Here is a 23,346-nt window from a genome sequence, read left to right as displayed (position 1 = left end):
AGTGCGAAAACTAAAAGTATTCGGACGACGACGAAGACGACGCAGCCAACGTGATAGCAATATACGACGAAATTTTTTTCAATTTTTGCAGTAGTATAAAAAGTATTTGCTGTTTGTTTTCTGACATTTCCTAGACTTTAATTTATATTTGTTTCAAGGTGCAGTTTATGGAAAATAAAATATGGATGAAATCAAGTTAACAGTTTAATCAAATTGTAAACAAAATACAAGTGCTAAAAATCATTGTATTTTAAGTGTCCAGTCCAAATACATACAAAAATTTGCTCATTTTAAACAAGATATTTGTCCAACTTTTAATTAATTTTGTGCTAATTGGATAAATTGTCACATGTCTGATTTATCTTTTACCATATATATTGTCCTACAGCTATACTCAGTAGTCAGTTGGTAATTGCAATACAAACAAACCTTAATTGGTTTCCTATATGTCAAGTCAAAGTTGACAAAAGCACAACATTAACAAAAGATTATTATTAAAGGGTTAAATAGACAATAGACAATACTTTATTAATAAACCTCAGACACATAGGTGTACAAGAGGACATCATATATACACGTATACACATGTTTATACTCAATATATCCACACTAAACATAATAATGCTACATACGTTGTACTTGGGAAAATATAGCAAAATTTCAATTTACAAACTACCATAACATTCAACTAAAAAAAAAGAAAAGACTAACATAAATCACAAGTATTGTGTAAGAATTTTTAAAAATATTGCTAGGTTCTTGTAAAGTTCTACATGACAAAATGTTAAAAGCTGTTTCAATTTGTACTCTGTTGGATTTGCAGTATAATATTGTGGAATATATTTATTTCTAAGCAGTTTTATTTTCTGTTTTTGACATTTAAAAAGATAATGAAATTCATCTCCTATTCCATTTCCACAGAGATGACAAATTCTTGCATTTTTGGAATTCCAGACCATCTTCCTGTTTCTACAGGAAATTTTAAATTTGAACATCTGAGTTTTGCCATATAAATCCTGTCACACAGCTTCAACTTTATCAAATAGGTTTCCAAACTAATTCCTCTTTATAAAATGAATAAAATGCACCTCTTGAAGAGTTATTCATTTGTGAAAACCAATGTTGGATGAATTGATCATTCAGTTTTTGTGAAATAATGTTCTTTAATCCCAGTTTATCCAACAGAAGTTGATTTTGCCAAATAAAAAAAACATATTACTTGAATATAACACTTATTATCAAATATACATATGTACATCTTTAAATTGTGAATATATGTACAATATCTTTTACTAAGGCCAGAAACATATAATTGAATTATATGTCTCTTCTTAGGCTATTGACGACTTTTCAATACTGTAACAGTTTATTTTTTTACTGAAGTATACAAACCAATTGTCATCAGTCAGGGATATAACTCTATAGGATTATTACAGGAAAATAACATACATTTGTTATTGTGGACTAAAAAAATCAAAGACCTGTGATAACATGCGTATTTTACTTGTTTCAAACGGACAATATACATCATAAGTTTAGTTAAAATGTATACAAGTTCTATTGATATTACTATTGTCTTTATGTATACTTAACTATTGAAAGATATAACTGTTCATAGTATTCCAATTTTGAATAGTACACCTATATGTAATTACAGAAAAAATATACCTGTAATAACTAAAGGGTGTTATCTATATCACTTCAAAGCATTTGCTCAGACATAAATCATGCTTAATTAAAATGTATTTAAATTTATTGTAAGAAATAATGATCAGAGCATGTAATAAGGTTCTGCGCAAGTTTCTCAGTAATTCCCAAGTGTCTTATATAATAAGTTACATTCCTTTAATAACTTAGCCTTGTTATCACAGCAAAGTTAATTCTTTAATAGCCTTGTCTCATTGATTAACCATGGTTAATCAAAAATGTATTAATTAAATTTAAAAATTAATTATCAAGGCTATGCATTTCGTTTCTGCGCAGAGTCTCAAGAGATCCATAGAGTCCACTATAGATTAAATAATTTTACAAATAACAAACACATGTTATTACAGATTTAGAAAATTTAAAGAAAAGTATCTGTAATAACACATGTTAGTTATTTTCTGTAATAACCCTATAAATTTATATCTCTGACTGGTCATGCTTTATAAAAACTAGAGGCTCTAAAGAGCCTGTGTCGCTCACCTTGGTATATCATATGTGAATTAAACAAAGGAAGCAGACAGTACATGACAAAATTGTGTTTAGGCGATTGTGATGTGTTTGTACATCTTACTTTACTGAACATTCTTGTTGCTTACAATTATCTCTATCTAAAATGAACTTGTCCGTGTAGTTTCAGTGGAAAATGTTAGTAAAAATTTACAAATTTTATGAAAATTGTTAAAAATTGATTATAAAGGACAATAACGTCTTAGGGGGTCAATTGACCATTTTGGTCATTTTGACTTATTTTTGAGTCTTAAATTGCTGTACATTAATGCTGTTTACAGTTTATCTCTATCTATATTAATATTCAAGATAATAACCCAAAACAGCAAAATTTCCTTAAAGTTACCAATTTAGGGGCAGCATCCTAACAACGAGTTGTCCGATTCATCTAAAAATTTCAGGGCAGATAGATCTTGACCAGATAAACATTTTTACCCCTTGTCAGATTTGCTCTAAATGCTTTGGTTTTTGAGTTATAAGCCAAAAACTGCATTTTACCCCATGTTCTATTTTTAGCCGTAGCAGCCATCTTGGTTGGTTTGCTTGTTTGTAGATCTTACTTTGCTGATGCCCAGTAGTTTCAGAGGAGAAAATTTTTGTAAAAGTTAACTAATTTTTACGAAAAATGGTTATAAAAATTGACTATAAAAGGCAATAACTCCTAAAGGGGTCAACTGACCATTTTCGTCCTGTTGACTTATTTGTAAATCTTACTTTGCTGAACATTTTTGCTGTTTACAGTTTATCTCTATCCATAATAATATTCAAGATAATATCCAAAAACAGCAAAATTTCCTTAAAATTATCAATTCAGGAGCAGCAACCCAACAACAGGTTGTCCGATTCATCTTAAAATTTCAGGGCAGATAGATCTTGACCAGATAAACAATTTTACCCCTTTGTTAGATTTGCTCTAAATGCTTTGGTTTTTGAGTAATAACCAAAAACTGCATTTAACCTCCATGTTCTATTTTTAGCCGTGGCGGCCATCTTGGTTTGATGCTGGGTCACCAGACACATTTTTTAAACTTAATACCTTAAAGATGATTGTTGCCAAGTTTGGATTAATTTGGCCCGGTAGTTTCAGAGGAGAAGATTTTTGTAAAAGATCATGGAGATTTACGAAAAATGGTTAAAAATTGACTATAAAGGGCAATAACTCCTAAAGGGGTCCACTGACCATTTTGGTCATGTTGACTTATTTGTAAATCTTACTTTGCTGAACATTATTGCTGTTTACAGTTTATCTCCATCTATAATAATATTCAAGATACATGTAATAACCAAAAACAGTAAAATATCCTTAAGATTACCAATTTAGGGGCAGAAACCCAACAATGGGTTGTCTGATTCATCTGAAAATGTCAGGGCAGATAGATCTTGACCTGATAAACAATTTTACCCCATGTCAGATTTGCTCTAAATGCTTTGGTTTTTGAGTTATAAGCCAAAAACTGGATTTTACCCCTATGTTCTATTTTTAGCCATGGCGGCCATCTTGGTTGGTTGGCCGGTTCACAAAACACAATTTTTAAACTAGGTACATCAATGATTGGTTTAATTTGGCCCAGTAGTTTTAGAGGAGAGGATTTTTGTAAAAGTTAAAGAAGACGGACAACGACAGATGACGGACGACGGACGCCAAGTGATGAGAAAAGCTCACCTGGCCTTTTAAGCCAGGTGAGCTAAAAAGTGGATCATACTATATCAAAGTTTCTTGATGATCACTCTCTAAAGTTTTTTCTCCCTCAGCTCACTCCTGATGACCTCCATTTTTCGGCCGGTGACCTTAACAGGAGTTCTATAAATGACTGTTTTTTCCCGGAATGGCTAAATAGCGATAAGGTGTATTCTAGATACCCTAAGGATCATTCAGCTAAAGTTTGGTTGTAATAGACCACTTTCGAGTTCATCCGTCACCGGCAAAAACTCGTCAATTACGCACGCCTTTATGACGTCATTTACCAGATAGAGGGGCTCGCCTGTATCCCTGCACTATTTACGTTCATCAAGCGTCTTAGTGATCGTCTTTGTGCAGGATAAACTAGAAATATTGGTTGCTCTGTAGGTACTTACTGACAATTCCCTAATGAAAGCGGTGTTGGTTGTCAATTTTGAGAATTCAATTTGCCGAATATTTCGTACAATAAAGAATTATAGTTTTCCAACCACTCGCTCAACATTGGAAGGAAGTGACGACGCCCCTAAACGCACAAATGACAGTGATAAAGGCGCGTATAATTGACGAGTTTTTTGCGGTGACGGATGAACTCGAAAGTGGTCTATTGGTTCAGTAGTTTCAGAGGAGAAGATCTTTGAAATAGTTTACAACGACGACGACGACGATGATGGACGACAACGGACGCCAAGTGATGGCAAAAGCTCACATTTCCTTTAAGGAAAAGTGATCTAAAAATTGTAATCAATTACAGCTGATTAAAGATTACAATTACAATTACCCCAACTCTGTAATGGACTTTTGATATTATAATATTATGCTCTTTGTGTGCCAATTTAATTGCAATGAACATCTTTTATACTAATATTACGAGCTAAAGCCTAGCAAAGTCTCAAATATGATTTCTCAGAAACTGTTGTTCACGTGTTCACTACTTGATTGGTCGAATCATCAGTGAGTATCGGGAGTTTGTGGAAGAACATGCATGCGTGTAAAAGAACCCGGCTTCACCTTGTGAACTGTATCTAACAGTCTTGAACGATGATATATCACTTACATATTCACAAACGCATATGACAATAATTGGCATATGAACATGCTAAACTGAAAAACAAATAATTTTCTGGATACAATAAAGACTGGGGAAAGAATCGATTTATTCAGTGTTGAAAGTGTTTACATTTATCACTTAATTTCCTCCTACCATGGAGCACATATAACCTGGGATCTTGGACATAGCAAGTTTCGGGTGTATTTTTTTTATAATCTAATCGGAGACTTTTTCATTTTGTTAATCCAATATGATGTTCAAAGACAAACATTTCGCTGTTAACTGCTCGTCTTCTTCTTAAGTATGTATAATCTTTCACTATATTGGTGAACCGCAAAGTGGGTAAAATATTTAATGTTTATTAATAAAATGTATAGTCACAATAGGGGATAATCTTATCAATAAGTATTTACATAGAAAAATTCAATGTTCACTTTTGAATTCAGGGCCTTAAGAAATTATATACACCATTGATGTTTCTGAGTTTATAATACATGTTCTGAGTTTATGATCACTGTTTGGAGTTTATAATCAATGATCTTCCACAATAGAGGGAGAAGCACAGTTTTCTTGAGCAATCCTCTATTTCAATGAGAGTCTATTCACTACCTGATAAAATATTCTGTTTTATCAAAACACCCGGGTCCAGAATCAATTGTGTTAATAGACACATGTCAGGCTCCAACTCGCCTCTATCATGAACACACATTTGGATTACTTATGCTATTTATTATTAGTTTTAATTCCTCTATATATGTCTTTCTGTATTTAGAGCGTTGCACTTTAAAATGAAATATACCATATCCTCATCGTCACATTGGCAAGCTGGTGAACAAACAGCGCTGACTTCATGTTGGTTAAATTTACTTATGTTAGACTGAAGTACATATGTTCCTGTGATTAGACGGGTTTTTATGGCACCACGGCAGACATCTTTAATATTACTTTCAATTGAAGACCAAGGTTTATGAACAGTTCCAATCTTCAAACTTGTCAAATCACAGAATGAAAGGATAAATTTGTTTTGACAATGAAGTAGAAATCTTCGAGTCCAAAATTAATTACTAGTTTTACATTCTTTTTTACAGGATATAACTTTTGAACGTATAGACCGGCCTGAGTATCCTTTTATTAGTTAACTCTCAGTTGCCCGATGAATTTGTTTTATGGTCATACCCTGACACACGAAATAGTACAACATTGGTAGGTAACAAATGAAAGACACTTAGCCCTGTGACACGTCTAGATCTTGTCTCCTTGTACAGAATAAATGTACAGTCTCTGTAAATTGTGCCTTTTATTTTTTCAAATATTTTATTACTTTGTCGTTCAAGGCATACGTACCTGCTTTTTCTTCGTTGTGAACAATTAAATGACTCAATATCGCTGTTTTGGGCATAAATAAAAATGCACATTATTTTTCGAATTTCATTTGTAGTTCAAAGAACACAGGTTGTATGCAAAATTAAAACAAAATATGCGACATTAGTAAATGCAACAGTAGTATATCGCTGTTGACACTGTTCGAAATTCATAAATCGATTGAGAAAAAACAAATTCGGGCCACAAACCATCATTGCATTGACGGAAACACATCAAAGATAAGAGGAGAACAACAACACAACAGAATCACTTAAATGCAACACACACAGAAACTATACTATAAAATGACCATTTTCCTGACTTGGTACAGGACATTTTAAGAAAAAAAATGGTGGATTGAACCTGGTTTTGTGGCTAGCCAAACCTCCCGCTTTTATGGCAATGGTAAGTACAACATTGTAATGACAACATTACACGACAGGGTTACAATAAATAAACAGATGAATGGGAGAATACATAGGACAGAGAAACAAACGAATAATAGCCATCAAAAGGTAACAGGTTAAAAAATATTCTTATACGCCAGACGCGCGCTACGTCCACACAAAACTATGCTCAGATGTAAAAAGTTTGAAAGCCATAACAACTATAAAGTTGAAGATCGCCGAGGACAACAACTTCCAAAAAGTTGTGAGGCCAGGGATATCCGCCTGGGACAAAACATCATTATTATCAAGAATAATACATAGTTTTGAAAAACAGTAAATTTTATAAAATGACTATATAATCGATATACATGATTAAACTAGTCTAAAGTGGTGACTAGCTATTCAAATGAAAACATTCGTTTCGAATCAAGATGGTCACAGTGATTACAGAAATTGATACAAAAATGCATTCACTTCCTAATTTCAATTCGTTTATATGCGTTTACCCTAGTGTACTCAACTGGTAATAATGCCCTTGCGTAGGGTTTACAATCCAAAAACAATGCATGTTATTTATAAATAAAACCGACATCCACGAGTTGTTTTCCCTTCAAAATATGGGAAGTTACGATGTCTTCAACCGTTCGTCAGAATGACAGGACTGTAATCAGTCTTTTTGACCTGCTTAAGTGATAGCTACTGATAATTGGAAAAGATCATTTATTCAGAAAACAGTAGTTCATTGACTAACTTACTTGTTAACCGACTATTTGTAGGCCAATTCTACGAACCACACATTTTTTTTTACCTCTGATACGAACACTATAATGGACTCAGAGACGGAGAAAATATAAAAAAAACAGTAAACAGATAACTTTAACTTGGGAGAAACCTATGACAAAATTTTTAACACTTCTCTTCTTTGCATATATGCCATATTGCCTTATCATGAAGACAGACATTTCCCTCTAACTTCGGTGTTTTGGTGATTTTACTTTCTTCAAAAGTTTATATAAATGCCACTTAAATAAGTGAGCACATGTTCAAGTGGTTTTGTCTTCAATCTGTTCGTATAACATTAACGCATCTATTCATGAAGACGTACACTGTTTTTAGTTTGAAAATCGGAAGTGTAACCATAGTTTTGTTCTCTATAAAATAACCCACATTCTTTATAAAGGAAGATTCAAAATACAAATTACGGCTCATACTTTTCGAAAAGATTCATGTCATATAGGAAAACACCTTGGCGTTTTAACTATACTGTATGTTTCCATTTTCCCCCCTCACAAATACATGTTATAATCTTCTGTTTTTGTACTTTTAACATCCCACCAGTAATGTTATTGTTCCCTAATAATGTCATGATGTTATTGTTCCATTATAATGTCATTATGTTATTGTTCTATTATAATATTGAAAATACTTTGAACGACTAAATTATTTTATATCTCTTCCTCTGTGACGTTACATTCTAACATCAAACACGCGAGTTGATGTGAACCTCGCCATGCAGTCATTTTGGTTGATTTTAAATACACATATAAGTAGCAATGTATGTGGTTGTTAAATTTCATATTTTTTTCATGCTTCTTTGTTATATATTTGTTTGTTTTCGTTCTGATTGAGATTGTGTCACGGTGATGATGGCTGTATCTCTATGGAATTTGATGCGGCTATCATACAGCTGAGAGGTTGGCGCGGAAGGGCCAGGTTCATTCCACCATTTTTAAATTTGAAAATGCCTGTACCAAGTCAGGAATATGACAGCTGTTGTCCATTCGTTTGATGTGTTTTATCATTTGATTTGCCATTTGATTAGGGACTCTCCGTTTTGAATTTTCCTCGGAGTTCTGTATTTTTAATATTTTGCTTTTTGCCTGTCTAATTAAAATATAAATAGACCAATAGTTTTGAAAGAAATACCATAAACAATGTCGTTTACGAAATATTTTTTTTAATAAACACAATAGTAATGTCAATCTTAGCATGTGTCCAAAACTGGGTTGTTGGACAAATAGATGTGCATCGTAGATAATTTTCCAGCGCTTAACAAACAGTCTGGTACTGGATTCATGAAACTCTATATTATAAAAAAAAAACATTATAAAACCAATGATTCTGTCGTTTTGTGATTCTTTTGACGTTGTTAAGTTAAAATGACCATTAATTTTTATGCATATGCTATTAATTTCTTAAAGTCATATTAAACGGTTGACGGGTGAAACATAATGTTCATTCAATTCTTGAACCAATGCATGTATGTATCATAAAGTTGTGTGCACGATTTTCTTATTTTTACGCATGCATATCTAATAATCGTCAATTTTTTTTCTCGTAAATATGGTAGCTTATTAATTGTCGCGTTTTGAAGCCGTAGTTTACCGATTGACACCTTCGTAAACAATCAGCAAAAAAGCATGGATATTGAGCACGTGTATAACATGCATGTATAATAAAAAAAAAAATTTCAATGACAGATCCATGGGTATTGCGAACACCGAAATTTTACCAGAAGGTCACTCTGAGTTCACTGCACATGAACATTTTTTCGGCGAATTGTTTATTGGAAGCAAACAATTTAACGTCTCGTCTTTTTTCTAAAAAAAAAGTTCATCGGAAGGTACCAAGACCTTGTTGATAAATATTCCGTATCAACTTCACAAGTGATACATGATGGTTTTGATGGATAATTTCTTCGTACTGTGTTTATCTTTTTAACAACGTGTTATAGCGTTCTTTTATTTTTCTTTGTTCTATTATTAATTTTACTTTTACTTTTGGATTATTTTATGTGATATCAATTTGACGTGGCTCGGTACTTAAACATCCCGTCAATGTGTTTGTATTATCTTTCATTTTTGCAGGTGTGTTTTGTATATGCGACTTTTTTGTGTTTCTTTGGATCTTATAACGTGACTCTGTACTTTAAAAGATCCTGTCAGTATTTTATTGTTCATTATGTTATATTTCTATTATAAATTAGAAAATACGTTAAACCACAAACGTCAAAATTATTCAATCGCGAAGTGGAATGAATCATTTGTGGATTCTTATAAATTCTATAGAACTTTTGGACTATTTTGAATCTCGGTCAGTCTATTTCTAAAATTAATCCTTACATACTTTTGATTTGTTAATCCTGTATGCTAACATTGCCCATGTGAAATTTTAAAATTGTCTGTTTAAACATTGAAAGACAAAAATATGTGACGTATAAAATTTAATGACGTCAGACACACGAAGCAATGTATTTCCTTATAAAATTGTAACACGACGATGACTGCTGTACCCATTTTTCCACGCATCATTGTAAATATAACGGAATTTAATTAGACTGTCCTACAAATTGAGAGGTTTAGCGCTATATATCCACCATTTCCTACATTTGAAAATGCCTGTACCAAGTCAGGAATATGACAGTTCTCGTCCATTCGTTTTTTATGTGTTTTGATTTTTTCATGTGATTAGGGACCTCCTCTGAGTACAGTATTTTTGTGATTTTACTTTTTTCAAAAAAAGAAATTTCTTCTAAATTTGGTCAAATTATAGAATTTTCTAGAGAAAAGTATATGTGTATATATATATAGATTCTTACATAGTTGCTCGTTGGTTATCAGATTTATCCAATCGAGATAGTTAAATTATCAATTTTAAAGTCCGATCATCGGCGAGGACTTTAAAATTTATAATTTAACTCTCGAGATTGGATAAATCCGATAATCCACGAATAACTATGTAAGAATCTGTTTCTCTAATAATTAAAAACATTTTTCTTTTTTTGTTTAACAAAAATCCCTAACGAGTGCCTTTCAAATTCCACGAAGATGTCGATTTTATTAATACCTGTTAGCACATTTTGATTCATCCAGTTAGCTAAAAAGGTAATCACCCTTAAAATCATCCAATCATCTTTTGAGATCACTGGCAACCACACGTTAATTTTTTTTTTTATACAATGGGTTCGGAAAGGGATAAATTTCCGTAGAATTAGAGAAAAGTTTTTTTTAAATAAAAATTATTCATTTAACATAAAAACACAATCATAATATTTTTTTCTAATTTGAAGTTTGAAGACTTTAATATTTTACAAGATATAACCCCAAAAATTGATTGATAATAAATAACACTTGTTTTCGTTTGCGAGTTTTGTTCCCTTGATAAAATTAGTATAGATCATCAAGTCCTGATTAATTACGATTTGAACAGTTCAAATATACTTTGTACAATTTGATAAAACTTTCAAATCAGTCATTATCCTAATATTGTAACGTTATCACTTATGTTTTGAGGGTTTTTTTTGTGTGTTTTTTTGGTTTTATTGTGTGTGAATACTTCTTTGTGTATTGTTCGTTTTGACATGTTTTACCACAAATACTGTAAACTTTTAATGACAAAAAAATGTATAACTATCTCTTTATGGATTAAACATCAGATTCTAAGTTCCTTTTTATAAATGCTAAAAAAAATAAACACATGCTAATGGAAAGTAACAAAACAGCGAAAAACCTACGTTTTAAGCTTTAATGTGCACTTTTGACTCGTCAGTAAAATATGCAATTTGAAATAGGGAGACAGTTTAAAAAGTAAATAAATAAACTTATATAAATATGATATTTCGGACTCGCTTCGATACTTTTTGCTTCATGTGATCATTTTAAAAACTTGATAGGAGTATTTGAAATGTGTAATGAATTAATGCTTTGAAAATACTCACAGATATAACTGATTGTGGTGGATGTTCTAATCTAGGTGAAGTCAAGTCTGCGATAAAAGCCCAACCAAAAGCATTCAATTTACCGCCATTATACAACAAAAAACTTGGATAAAATTCATCACAACTCATATCTTTTCTTATGTTGTACCAGTAATGGAGACCTACGAAACAAATACAAATATCTAATTGCATTCTAACGTTTTTCTTATCTAAATCCATTCTAGTGTTCTAATTTTCGCAAAAACAAAAATATTATAATACCCCCTCCCTTTCTCATGCTTTTGGTAGGTGTTTTTTTTTTAAGTAAGCTGTTCGTAAAAGACGATATTTTATCAACAAATAAGAAGATGATGCACGATGCCAATGATCTCTACACAACTATCTACGTAAGTCGACATGCCATGGATTTATTATTATATTCAGTTCGTTTATATTGTAAAATGTCTTCGAGCTGGCCTCCCACAGGTGCACTTGAGTGACTGCGGGTATTTTTAGATGCGATATAGAATGGTAATAAGAAATTAAGATTATTTTTTAAGTTATTAAAAAAACAGATGTTTACATCATTTTCAAAGTTTTATATAACATTTTGATCTGCTTGTGATGTTAATTTGAATCATAACTCAGTACGGTGCCCTATAGTTGTTAATTGCTGTGTCATTTTGGTTTGTGGAGAGTTGTCTCATTGGCAATTATACCATATCTTCTTTTTTTTATATATCAAATAGATTAAAGATTCGTTTTATCAAGAAATTGTTAATAATTCGTTTAAATTAGTTTTATGTCCAAGTAGATAAAATAGATTGTTTATAACAAATACCCAATATTGATATTTATACCTCTTAAAGTGAAGTTATAGTTTTCGAACTAGTTTGTTTAGAAATTCAATCATAATATGACACAATTCTATTATTTTTTTTTATTATTTTTGTTTTTGATAACTAGTACCTCAATATTTTATAACCAAGTCTTCTCCTGTACTTATTTTTGAATATTTTTCGTTTGTAGCAGTTCATACAATGCCACATTTTATAGACTTCATGCAAACGAAAAACATCACTGCTACAGTTTAAGTATGACGGGAAGATCTAAAGGCTATAGTGGAAATTTGAATTTAATGTCTGTTTTGCGATAGGCTTTTTTTCATAATCTTATAGAAATAACGTACCCATTGTAGGAAAACATTTCCCCTTTGTCCAGTGAGTAGAAGTTATTCCACTCTGTAGATGTGGTATTTTGATGGAGTCAGCTATCGGATCTGTTCCGTTTTGAATGTATAGATCAGTGCCTACCCCCTGTTGGTGGTATAAGGCTGTAGATCTTCCAGAGGCGCAAATAATTGCTATGGAAATATTGATTTGTTTTATGTATTATAGCGATAAACAAAGGAAAATAGGAAAATATATGTAGTTTAATTTACAATAAAAGTATTCAGCATCATCATAAAAATATATAAACCTAGTTTAGTCAGGCTGACTGATGTTATCAAGAAACATCGAAAAAATACAAAGTATATTGTTTCAGTCGCAATATTAACATTCCATCTTAATCCGTACATATATAGTTATAGGATTTTTCTGTTTAATAAGGTATAGTTTATTAAAATTGCCGGAGAAAACTAAAACAAAATATTAAACATGAGTAACATTATCTTAGTTAATCATTTGTAAATTTTTACTTATGCCCCCCGTGCCCATGATATAGCGTATATTTAATTCATTTTAAATAAAAAGGTATTTGGAAGTTTTGTGTTTGCTTTGATTAAATCTGTTTGCGAATTACATAATATTTGTAAGTTATCTAAATAGAGAACATTTGTATCCACTTATATATATGCCATGGATTTATTTTTACTCAGTTTGAATTAGAAGAAAAACCGACAAAGTTGGAAAATACAGCAAATTACACCTTTACCCTACAAAATTCTATAATAATATTCTTGTGATTGTGAGAAAATAAATCAAATCACCCCATTACAAACTTAATCCCGATTTTGTGTTTTTGTGGCGTTGATACATTCGTGTGACGCACAGGTAAAAATTCTCCTCTGCTGTTTTTGTATATTGTCGTAAATTAATGGTAGGTGTTCGTAGTAATTCTGTGTTTAACATAACGAAATATAATATTACATTATTTATTTATGTATTTCTCTGTCCTAAGGTTTTTTGCATTTATTTGTATTGTATTCCTATCACGTACTATTGTGAATTAAGCTGTATTTTTAACATTGCCATACAAGCGAGAGGTTATGCTAGCCATAAAACTAGGTTCAACCCACCATTTTTGTTTTAAATATCCTGTTTCAAGTCAGGAATATAGCAGTTGTTTTATAATAGTTCGTTTCTATGTATATTGCATTGGCGTTTGTTTTTGTTGCATTTAATTGATTCTGTTGTTTCGTTGTTTTCCTCTTATAGTTGATGTGTTTTTCACAGTTTTAGTAGTTTGTAACTCGGATGTGTTCTCTTTTTATCGATAAATGACCTTTGAACAGCGATACATGTATTCTACTGTTGCATTTATGTACGCATTCTCCAATGGAGTGATTTTCATTTTGATGACTTAAATGATAATCTAGGTATAACTCAAAAGGGTTTACTTTTTTATGTACATGTACATTCTTACCAGGATCAACAAAATAAGCAGAAATGTGATGGTGGTTGCCAGACTTGATAAAAGGATGTCCCTTAAGAAAGGCATGTGGCCATCCATTTGCCATATTAGTTGGAACCTGTAAAATAAGAAGCAACAAAATTTGGTAAAAACTTGACAGAACGTTTGACAGTGCTCCACAAACAGCAAACAAGATGAAAACCAGAATGGATTTAAGCTTGCATAGCTTGTGTAAGGTCTCAACTACTTATGACGTCTACTAACTCCGTTGAATATTTACTCCTTGATATTTATAGTCTATGAAAATATGTTTCGAAACGAAATTTGCTTTGAACTATCTTTCTGTAACTGCGATTTTTTTTAGGTCGATACTTTGAGTCTTTTGTGTTTATGTTGTTTGTTTTTATGCTTAATGCCAATACGATTAGTCAACAACTTTCCAAAAGATCTTAAGAGTTAGGGAACTAAAACAACCACACTGTGTTTGTGTCTGTCCCAAATCAGCAACCTGTAATTCAGTGGTTATTGTTCACGAATTTGTTGATCCATACGATGCGTCTTTGTCTAAACGATCTAAGGACATTTTTACCAAGTCTTAGATTGTTATTTACCATTTACGTCGTCTGGTCTATATTAACATGTCGAAATGTTCTATTGTAATGTTTATTTATGATTTCCCTGTCCTGATTGTTCCTCCATTATTTGATACTGTAGTCCTGTCATGTAATGTTGTCATTTGAGTGTTATATTTACATTGTCATAAAAGCGAGGGGTTTGGTTAGCCACAAAACCAGGTTTAACTCACTATTTTTTTCTTAAAATGTCCTGTACCAAGTCGGGTAAATGGCAGTTGTTATCTCATAGTTTGTTTCTGTGTGTGTTGCATTGTCGTTTGGGTTTTTTTTTGGTTGCACTTTAGTGTTTCTGTTATTTCGTTGTTTTCCTTCAGTTTTAGTTTGTAACTCGGATTTGTTTTCTCTCAATCTATTTATGACATTCGAACAGCGGTATACTACTTTTGCCTTTATTTTCTGAAATATTTGGTTGATTTTTCTTTTGTTTCAAATTTGTTCATACTAGCGTCTTTTACAATTTACTATTAGTATGTTGAGCCCATTTTCGAAGGTTGTGCAAATGAAAATGAAAAAAAGGTAACTCGGAATAGGTATGATTGTTTTGCGACTAGAAGTTAATCAAAGGCACCAAACAAACATGAAAAATGAAGATTAGACATAGTATCGTACTAACCGCAGCAGAAATTCCAGCAATATGTCCTTGCACATCATATATCAAAATGAGATTCATATCGTTGTCCTTAACATACCGGATGCCATGTAAACCACTAGAATCTGTTTAGGTAAAAATGCAATCTTCATCAAAGTAATAAAATAAAAGAATAAAGGAATGCAAGTTACGGAAAGAATTATTGTCATGTTATCAACACAAATTATCTTCATAGTTTTATAAAAGATTTACATTATTTTGAAATTATTATACTGTTAGGATATATACTGACAATGTTACTAAAATCACAATTCTATTTTGTATTTTTTAGATGATAATTATAAAATATACTAAGTGTAATGATTATGAATTTAACTTAAAATTATATGGTTTCCATTTTCAGTTACTTTTAAGAGTGATTTTTTAATGTAACACAATTTAAAAACAAGAAAAGGTAAACCTCAAATATTTACTGATGATATTGCATAATTTCCGAGAAAGTGTGCACAAAAAGATTGACTTTAAATGAAAACATTTTTAAACCATAGAAATGTTTCTGTTTAGGGAAGCCACACATAGTCTAGTTCTCTATAGCATCATTTACGTTTTAGTGTAATTGCATAATGTTTATACAGTGTTTAAACCGAACTTTTTCGGTTTTGACCGATGTGCGATTTTATCAGGTTCACAACGCACATAATTTTATATGACTGTGCTTACGAACATGTTTTGTTTATACATGTTTTCGGTTTATACAGGATTCGGTTTAGTCAGCTAGCATTGTATAACACACCTTTTCGCGTCAGACTTTAAACGCAATGATTTTTTTTCTTTTAAAAAAAAAAATTATATTCATAAATCATTTTCAAATATTGTAATTTTCCTTTAAAATTATTTTGAAAAACGTTCATTTTTACTATTAATATACGTAAAACATTACTGTAGTCTTTGAACAAAAATTGATAAGATTATAAAGAGTCAAGAATAGGTGTATTCTTACATCTGAAACTACATGAATTGATTTTTTTTTCATTACCTATTTTCTATGTGTTGTGATAGTTTAAAAGAGGGACGAAAGATACCAGAGGGACAGTCAAACTCATATATTAAAAATAAACTGACAACGCCATGGATAAAAAGTGTATGGGAAACAAGATTTTATATAAAGGTATATCATACCTCCACAATCTGAAATCTTCTGAAATCCCTGAGACTTGGCATCAGTCTCTGTCAATGGCATAGCTACAAAACTGGTACTGCTCAAAGGATTTACTCCCCATGTTACTGAAGAATAATTGTAAATAAACTCATCATAGATACAAGGATTGCAATTTTATATTTATGCCAGTCGCATAGACTCATCTATTCCTGAGATACAAAAGCCTTAGTATTCAAAACGACATCACTTCAAAAAATTCAAATAATGCATTGGAAAACATGTTCCACACACAATTTTTAGACAAACTTCATAGTTTTTGGCTATTATATTAACTATTTAAAAAAAAAAGGAACTTGTAAACTGTCATAAGTAAATTGATAAGTATGCAAGAATACCAAATAAATGACAATTGTCAAAAAATCGTCAATCCATTCCTAAAATGATTATTTTGACACCATAAGATAATTTTTCAATCGTAACATTGCTTTCATCAAATTGGCTACCGATGAAATAACTCATAGGCCCTTTTCTTGAATCTTACAGTGTTGTTTAAAATGGCTTGATATCTGTGTAACAATACATAGACTAGTTTTACGTACCTTTTAGATTAGTCCATTTTGATCCTTTAAAAGAAGAAAAAATGTTACATATAAATGTAACAGTTATGTTTCAATATGTTGGGTTTATCTATAGTTCAGTATTACTGACTAAATTTGTAAATTTGTAAGCTTCTCTTTAAACTATGAACATTTACTATCAATATAAAGTGCTTTAAAAACTGTTTTCAATGGTTTAAACCAGCACTCAATACGTAGTTTGTGTGAACGATAATCATAATTTATTCGTTTCTTCTTCGTTCCTGACATAACTTGATACTCATCGTTTTGACATATGGAACGGGTTTTTGTACATGGCCTTTTAGAATAATCGTTTCCATAGTTATCAAAGGTACCAGGATTATAATTTAGTACACCAGACGCGCGTTTCGTCTACATAAAGACTCATCAGTGACGCTCATATCAAAATATTTATAAAGCCAAAGAAGTACAAAGTTGAAGAGCATTGAGGATCCAAAATTCCAAAAAAGTTGTGCCAAATACGGCTAAGGTAATCTATGCCTGGGATAAGAAAATCCTTAGTTTTTCGTAAAATTAAATGTTTTGTAAACAGGAAATTTATAAAAATGACCACATTATTGATATTCAAGAAAATCCTTAGTTTTTCCATCACAGTCGTAGTAAGAATTCATTCTGGGAAGACTATTTCTTTTCTCTTTTATTTTCTAGCATTATTTTGTCACTCCCACTCGAAATACGATATCATGGTTGTTTGACCCTATGTGCCTGTATTCCTCTTGACAATCAGTCGTCACACGATTAAGTCGTATTTTAAGTGACAACGTCATGCGGTTTTTGAAATTAAAGTGTTCTTCAAAAAAGAGAGGCGAAAGAGGGACATTCAAACGCATAAGTCGAAAATAAAATGACACCGGCATGTACATATCTAGAGAGTCCATTTTGATGAATTTGAGCAAACTTACACAGCGTTTTCTCATCTTTGTTATCTCAATCAATCTATGAAAAATATCGGAAATAAATAGCAAAGCGAATTATACAAATTACATATTTGAATTAACAATTTTTATGCAATTAACAATTTACCATGTCCAAAAAGGAATCCATTACAATGTACTGCACACAAAGCCAAAGCCACTACCAGTAAAGATCTCATCATGTCGAATGAAAAGATCGGTCAATTGAATGTGATGCTATTATATAGAACAATCTTATCATAGATCAAAAAGGTTATCAAAAGTGAAGGTGAAAAGGTAGAATATAAAGTAGAATGCCTTGGTTTTCTAATCACTACGCATGCTTTTATCTCGATGAAGACCTTTGACAAAACTTTAGCCTCATTGTCATACCATTTTTAGCCGCGTCACCGAAGTCTGAAGCAGGTCTAGTAACCATGTACTCGACTCCGTCCATCCGTCCGAAAGTTTTCAGACTTCTTTAAAAGGGAATTATTTTATATTTGGTATGTAGCGTGTAATTGTTTTTTTAAATCTACTATTTAGCTACTGCCTGTTTGCAGATAGTTGGAAATATTACATCACTAGGTAAATTCTCGTCAAGGATTTCCCAGCTACTACTGAAGGGTATGATTTCAATATTTGATCAGAGTCATCGAAGGTTGAAGCAGTACTAGTAACCACTGGACGACGTTCGTACGTCCGTACGACAATTTTCTGGCTTTTCTTGCTATGAAAGGAAATGATTTAATATTTGGTCTGTAGCTTTATACTGTTACATGTAAGTTGTAGCGTGTAAGTAATTTTTATATCTGTCATTTAGCTACTTGATTTTTGCCAATTATTTGTAATTTGTAATTATTTGTAATAAAACACAGATTGTACTAGGAAAATGTTTTTTTTTCACGTTTTCTTATTCTTTTTGATAGGGAAAAATATAGATTAAATGACCTTCAGCTTAAAAATATTTATTTGTAGCAATTAAAGTATTAAAACAGACATAATTCACAAAAAGACATCTGTATTGGACCAAAATCTTTCAACAAGTATTAAAATAAAAAAGTTGTCTGTATTTTTTTAAATAGTTCTCTTAGTGTTTACGAGCAAATTTAAAAAAAAAAGCCATGATATCGATTGGCTAAAAGGTACATTTAAAATAAACATTTCACCACGGAAAAAGATTAAACTTGTGCTGTCGACAACACTGCATATAATTTTGAAGAGAAAATTGAAAAGATAAAAGTATAATTAAATAGTTTGATTTACCAATTGCAAGATATGTCATGCCTAGGAAAATAACAGTCTTCAAAAAGCCTCAATCTTTGCCAATTATCATTCAGTCATTAACAATATTGCAAAATCCATCTTCTGAACATTTTAAGAAATTTGAATTTTTTTTTAAGTTTCAATGGAATCAGATAATAATCAAAAGAAATGCTCTGATGGATTATATAATACTGTTGGACTAAATACAGATGCCTTAAATTGAAGTATTCTATTATGCACTGAAAATGACATGGATCCATAAATTATTCAATAAACTTATCATAGATACCGGGATATATTTTATATTTACGCCAGAAGCGCCTTTCGTCTACAAAAGACTCTTCAGTGACGCTCGAACTAAAAAAAATATAGGGCCGAATAAAGTTACAGTTGTAGAGCATTGAGGACAATAGTTATCAAAAGTACCAGGATTATGATTTTATACGCCAGACGCGCGTTTCGTCTACACAAGACTCATCAGTGACGCTCAGATCAAAATAGTTAAAAAGCCAAACAAATACAAAGTTGAAGAGCATTGAGGACCCAAAATTCCAAAAAGTTGTGCCAAATACGGCTAAGGTAATCTACTCCTGGGGTAAGAAAATCCTTAGTTTTTTGAAAAATACAAAGTTTTTTAAACAGAAAATTTATAAAAATGACCATATAATTGATATTCATGTCAACACCAAAGTGCTGACTACTGGGCTGGTGATACCCTCGGGGACGAAACGTCCACCAGCAGTGGCATCGGCCCAGTGGTGTAAATAGTTATCAAAAGTACCAGGATTATGATTTTATACGCCAGACGCGCGTTTCGTCTACACAAGACTCATCAGTGACGCTCAGATCAAAATAGTTAAAAAGCCAAACAAATACAAAGTTGAAGAGCATTGAGGACCCAAAATTCCAAAAAGTTGTGCCAAATACGGCTAAGGTAATCTACTCCTGGGGTAAGAAAATCCTTAGTTTTTTGAAAAATACAAAGTTTTTTAAACAGAAAATTTATAAAAATGACCATATAATTGATATTCATGTCAACACCAAAGTGCTGACTACTGGGCTGGTGATACCCTCGGGGACGAAACGTCCACCAGCAGTGGCATCGACCCAGTGGTGTAAATAGTTATCAAAAGTACCAGGATTATGATTTTATACGCCAGACGCGCGTTTCGTCTACACAAGACTCATCAGTGACGCTCAGATCAAAATAGTTAAAAAGCCAAACAAATACAAAGTTGAAGAGCATTGAGGACCCAAAATTCCAAAAAGTTGTGCCAAATACGGCTAAGGTAATCTCCTCCTGGGGTAAGAAAATCCTTAGTTTTTTGAAAAATACAAAGTTTTTTAAACAGAAAATTTATAAAAATGACCATATAATTGATATTCATGTCAACACCAAAGTGCTGACTACCGGGCTGGTGATACCCTCGGAGACGAAACGTCCACCAGCAGTGGCATCGACCCAGTGGTGTAAATAGTTATCAAAAGTACCAGGATTATGATTTTATACGCCAGACGCGCGTTTCGTCTACACAAGACTCATCAGTGACGCTCAGATCAAAATAGTTAAAAAGCCAAACAAATACAAAGTTGAAGAGCATTGAGGACCCAAAATTCCAAAAAGTTGTGCCAAATACGGCTAAGGTAATCTACTCCTGGGGTAAGAAAATCCTCAGTTTTTTGAAAAATACAAAGTTTTTTAAACAGAAAATTTATAAAAATGACCATATAATTGATATTCATGTCAACACCAAAGTGCTGACTACTGGGCTGGTGATACCCTCGGGGACGAAACGTCCACCAGCAGTGGCATCGACCCAGTGGTGTAAATAGTTATCAAAAGTACCAGGATTATGATTTTATACGCCAGACGCGCGTTTCGTCTACACAAGACTCATCAGTGACGCTCAGATCAAAATAGTTAAAAAGCCAAACAAATACAAAGTTTAACATCCCTAAATGTTTTGTCAGATACAGCTAAGGCAATCTATTCCTGAGGTAGCGAAATCTTAGTTCTTCAAATATCAAAGAAAACTCTTTCAATTTTTGCCAATCTTTTCAATTATAAATGTAGGCAATAGGTCGCAAATAAAATGGGGGGCTTGAATAAGGATATTATTTAACACATTTCAGTATATTTTAATAGTTTTTGGACGGACGCTGTTCTTAATTGGGCTTAAGGATTTACTTATGTGATATAAGGTAAAATTTAATAAATCAAGAGTTTTAAAATTTATGCTTTAAGCTCGAAGAGTATTAGTCTAGTATAAAAATAAGCTAAAGATATTGATAGGTCATGGAGCTCATTTTCGAGATATTTGATTTATAAAATATAGCGGGGAAAAGGCTGACTCGCACTTTTACCTTATATTTGCATTGGTATTATTTTGATCTCAAACCAAATGTGGAAAAATCAAGAATCTGCTGAAATTTTTTCAAATGACCTTTTATGAGCTATAAAGTCTTATGTTAAAAGATGAATAAGTGTTATGGGGCAAACTGTTTTATCCTGTATGGAAAACACCAAGGAGTCCGAATAATTGACACTCTTTCCAAAATCTCGCCTAAGTACATCCTTAACTGCGAAATGCACCCATGAACAAAATGACATCATTAGCCTATTTGGTAATACATTTTTAAAAATTGAAAATAAAACTATATTTTTTTTAAATGGTGTGATACATGAATATTGCGTGTCACTGATTTACCATGTTTACTGAATGAGAACAATGAATTTATCTTTTTTAATCAATTTAAAGAATCATTTGATATTGAAACACATTTTCTTCAATTCTATGGTATCTGTAGTTGGAAGGAACACATCAAAAACGGTGAAAAGAAACTCAACATTACTTGTGATAAATTTTAAGTACTATATTTATTCTTGTAGATTGAGCTTACTGTTCCATCCTGTTAAGATTGCATGTAAGAAGTTAAAAAATTTATAACATTTTTGAAAAAATATCTAACACCTTTTACGGTACTCCTGCATTAGATAAGAAAAAAGAAAAAAATGGGAACAATTTCAAATATTATTTTCAAACTCGATGCAAATCACAATTGGACATTGAGAGTACATTTATTGTAGTCAACGCGAATCGGATGCTGGTTTCACATAATGGATAGTCACCCCTAAATTTATTGTTAACTTTTCAAAACAACGGGCAATATGTTTTTTGTCATCCGGAGAAATTGGTAATCCACTGTACGTATTTTATTATAACAGTCTCCGGAACAAGTTTGCAATTCCGCTGAGTGCAAAAGCTGTCACCTTAATTTTTGGGGTTAAGTCAAAATAAAGTTGATAACTTCGTTTTTGGCAATTTTTTTTTGGAACTTTTGGTGTTTAATGCTCTTTAAATTCGTACTATATTTCGGCCTTTGAAACATTTTATGAATCGAGCGTCACTGATGGGTCTTTTGTAGACGAAACGCGCGTCTGACGTAAATATAAAATTTTAATCCTGGCATATATCTATGATGAGTTTATTTGGTATTGGTCCCCCGATGTTTGTCCTAAATTTAATGACAGCCCTGTTAGCCATAGTCAATGCAACGGCCAAAGTGACGTCACATTTAAATTTCTTAAACGTGTTCCGAAAATTAAGCAAGAATTTGGATGAAATTCAAGATTAGATTTGTATGACTTATCTAACTTATATTAATAACATTGAAAATTATAATACAAATTAATATTTAATTATAGCAGTAATTAGATAATTAATTGTATTATCTAGCTTTGTGGGTTTTTCTTCTGATCAAACTGCAAACCAAATTTATAGTGTAAATTTCGTTGATCCAAAATTAAATCTTCCAAATGAACTGGATAAGTAGTTATCCCCAACACTACTCAATAATACAACAGAAAACAATACGATTCACACCTACAAACGTTAAGACATTTGACAAAATCCGATGACAACAACAAACACAACATCAAAACCCAACAAATTAATTTGGGATGGAAAAGTACCGTGCCACGTCTTGGAGCAATACGAATTCACAGTCAGCAAAACAGTCACATTCGAGAATAAGTCACGTTCGGAAATAAAAAAGATCAGACGCTGAAGTGACAAACCACAATCTAACACGTGGTAAATATGTCCATAGTTAGTTTGGACAAAGATGCATCGTATGGATTC

The 23,346-nt window shown here is 31.9% G+C and overlaps 1 protein-coding gene across 1 annotated transcript; it reads right to left on the bottom strand.

Annotated features, from left to right (window-relative positions):
- Nucleotides 1-8,634: 8,634 nt before the first annotated feature.
- Nucleotides 8,635-18,189, bottom strand: LOC134723399 (uncharacterized). Its single transcript, XM_063587015.1, has 8 exons — nucleotides 18,069-18,189; nucleotides 17,007-17,030; nucleotides 16,428-16,532; nucleotides 15,273-15,373; nucleotides 14,037-14,142; nucleotides 12,580-12,753; nucleotides 11,412-11,572; nucleotides 8,635-8,777 (listed from the first exon to the last, which is right to left on the bottom strand). Exons 1-8 carry the CDS (start codon nucleotides 18,139-18,141, stop codon nucleotides 8,679-8,681), a joined length of 843 nt encoding a protein of 280 aa, XP_063443085.1. The 5' UTR covers nucleotides 18,142-18,189; the 3' UTR covers nucleotides 8,635-8,678.
- Between the last annotated feature and the right edge of the window lie 5,157 nt (nucleotides 18,190-23,346).

Source organism: Mytilus trossulus, chromosome 6, assembly GCF_036588685.1.
Source record: "Mytilus trossulus isolate FHL-02 chromosome 6, PNRI_Mtr1.1.1.hap1, whole genome shotgun sequence".
Taxonomy (NCBI): domain Eukaryota; kingdom Metazoa; phylum Mollusca; class Bivalvia; order Mytilida; family Mytilidae; genus Mytilus; species Mytilus trossulus.
Note: the sequence above shows the minus strand (reverse complement) of the source record. Positions and strands in the feature narration are given on the sequence as shown.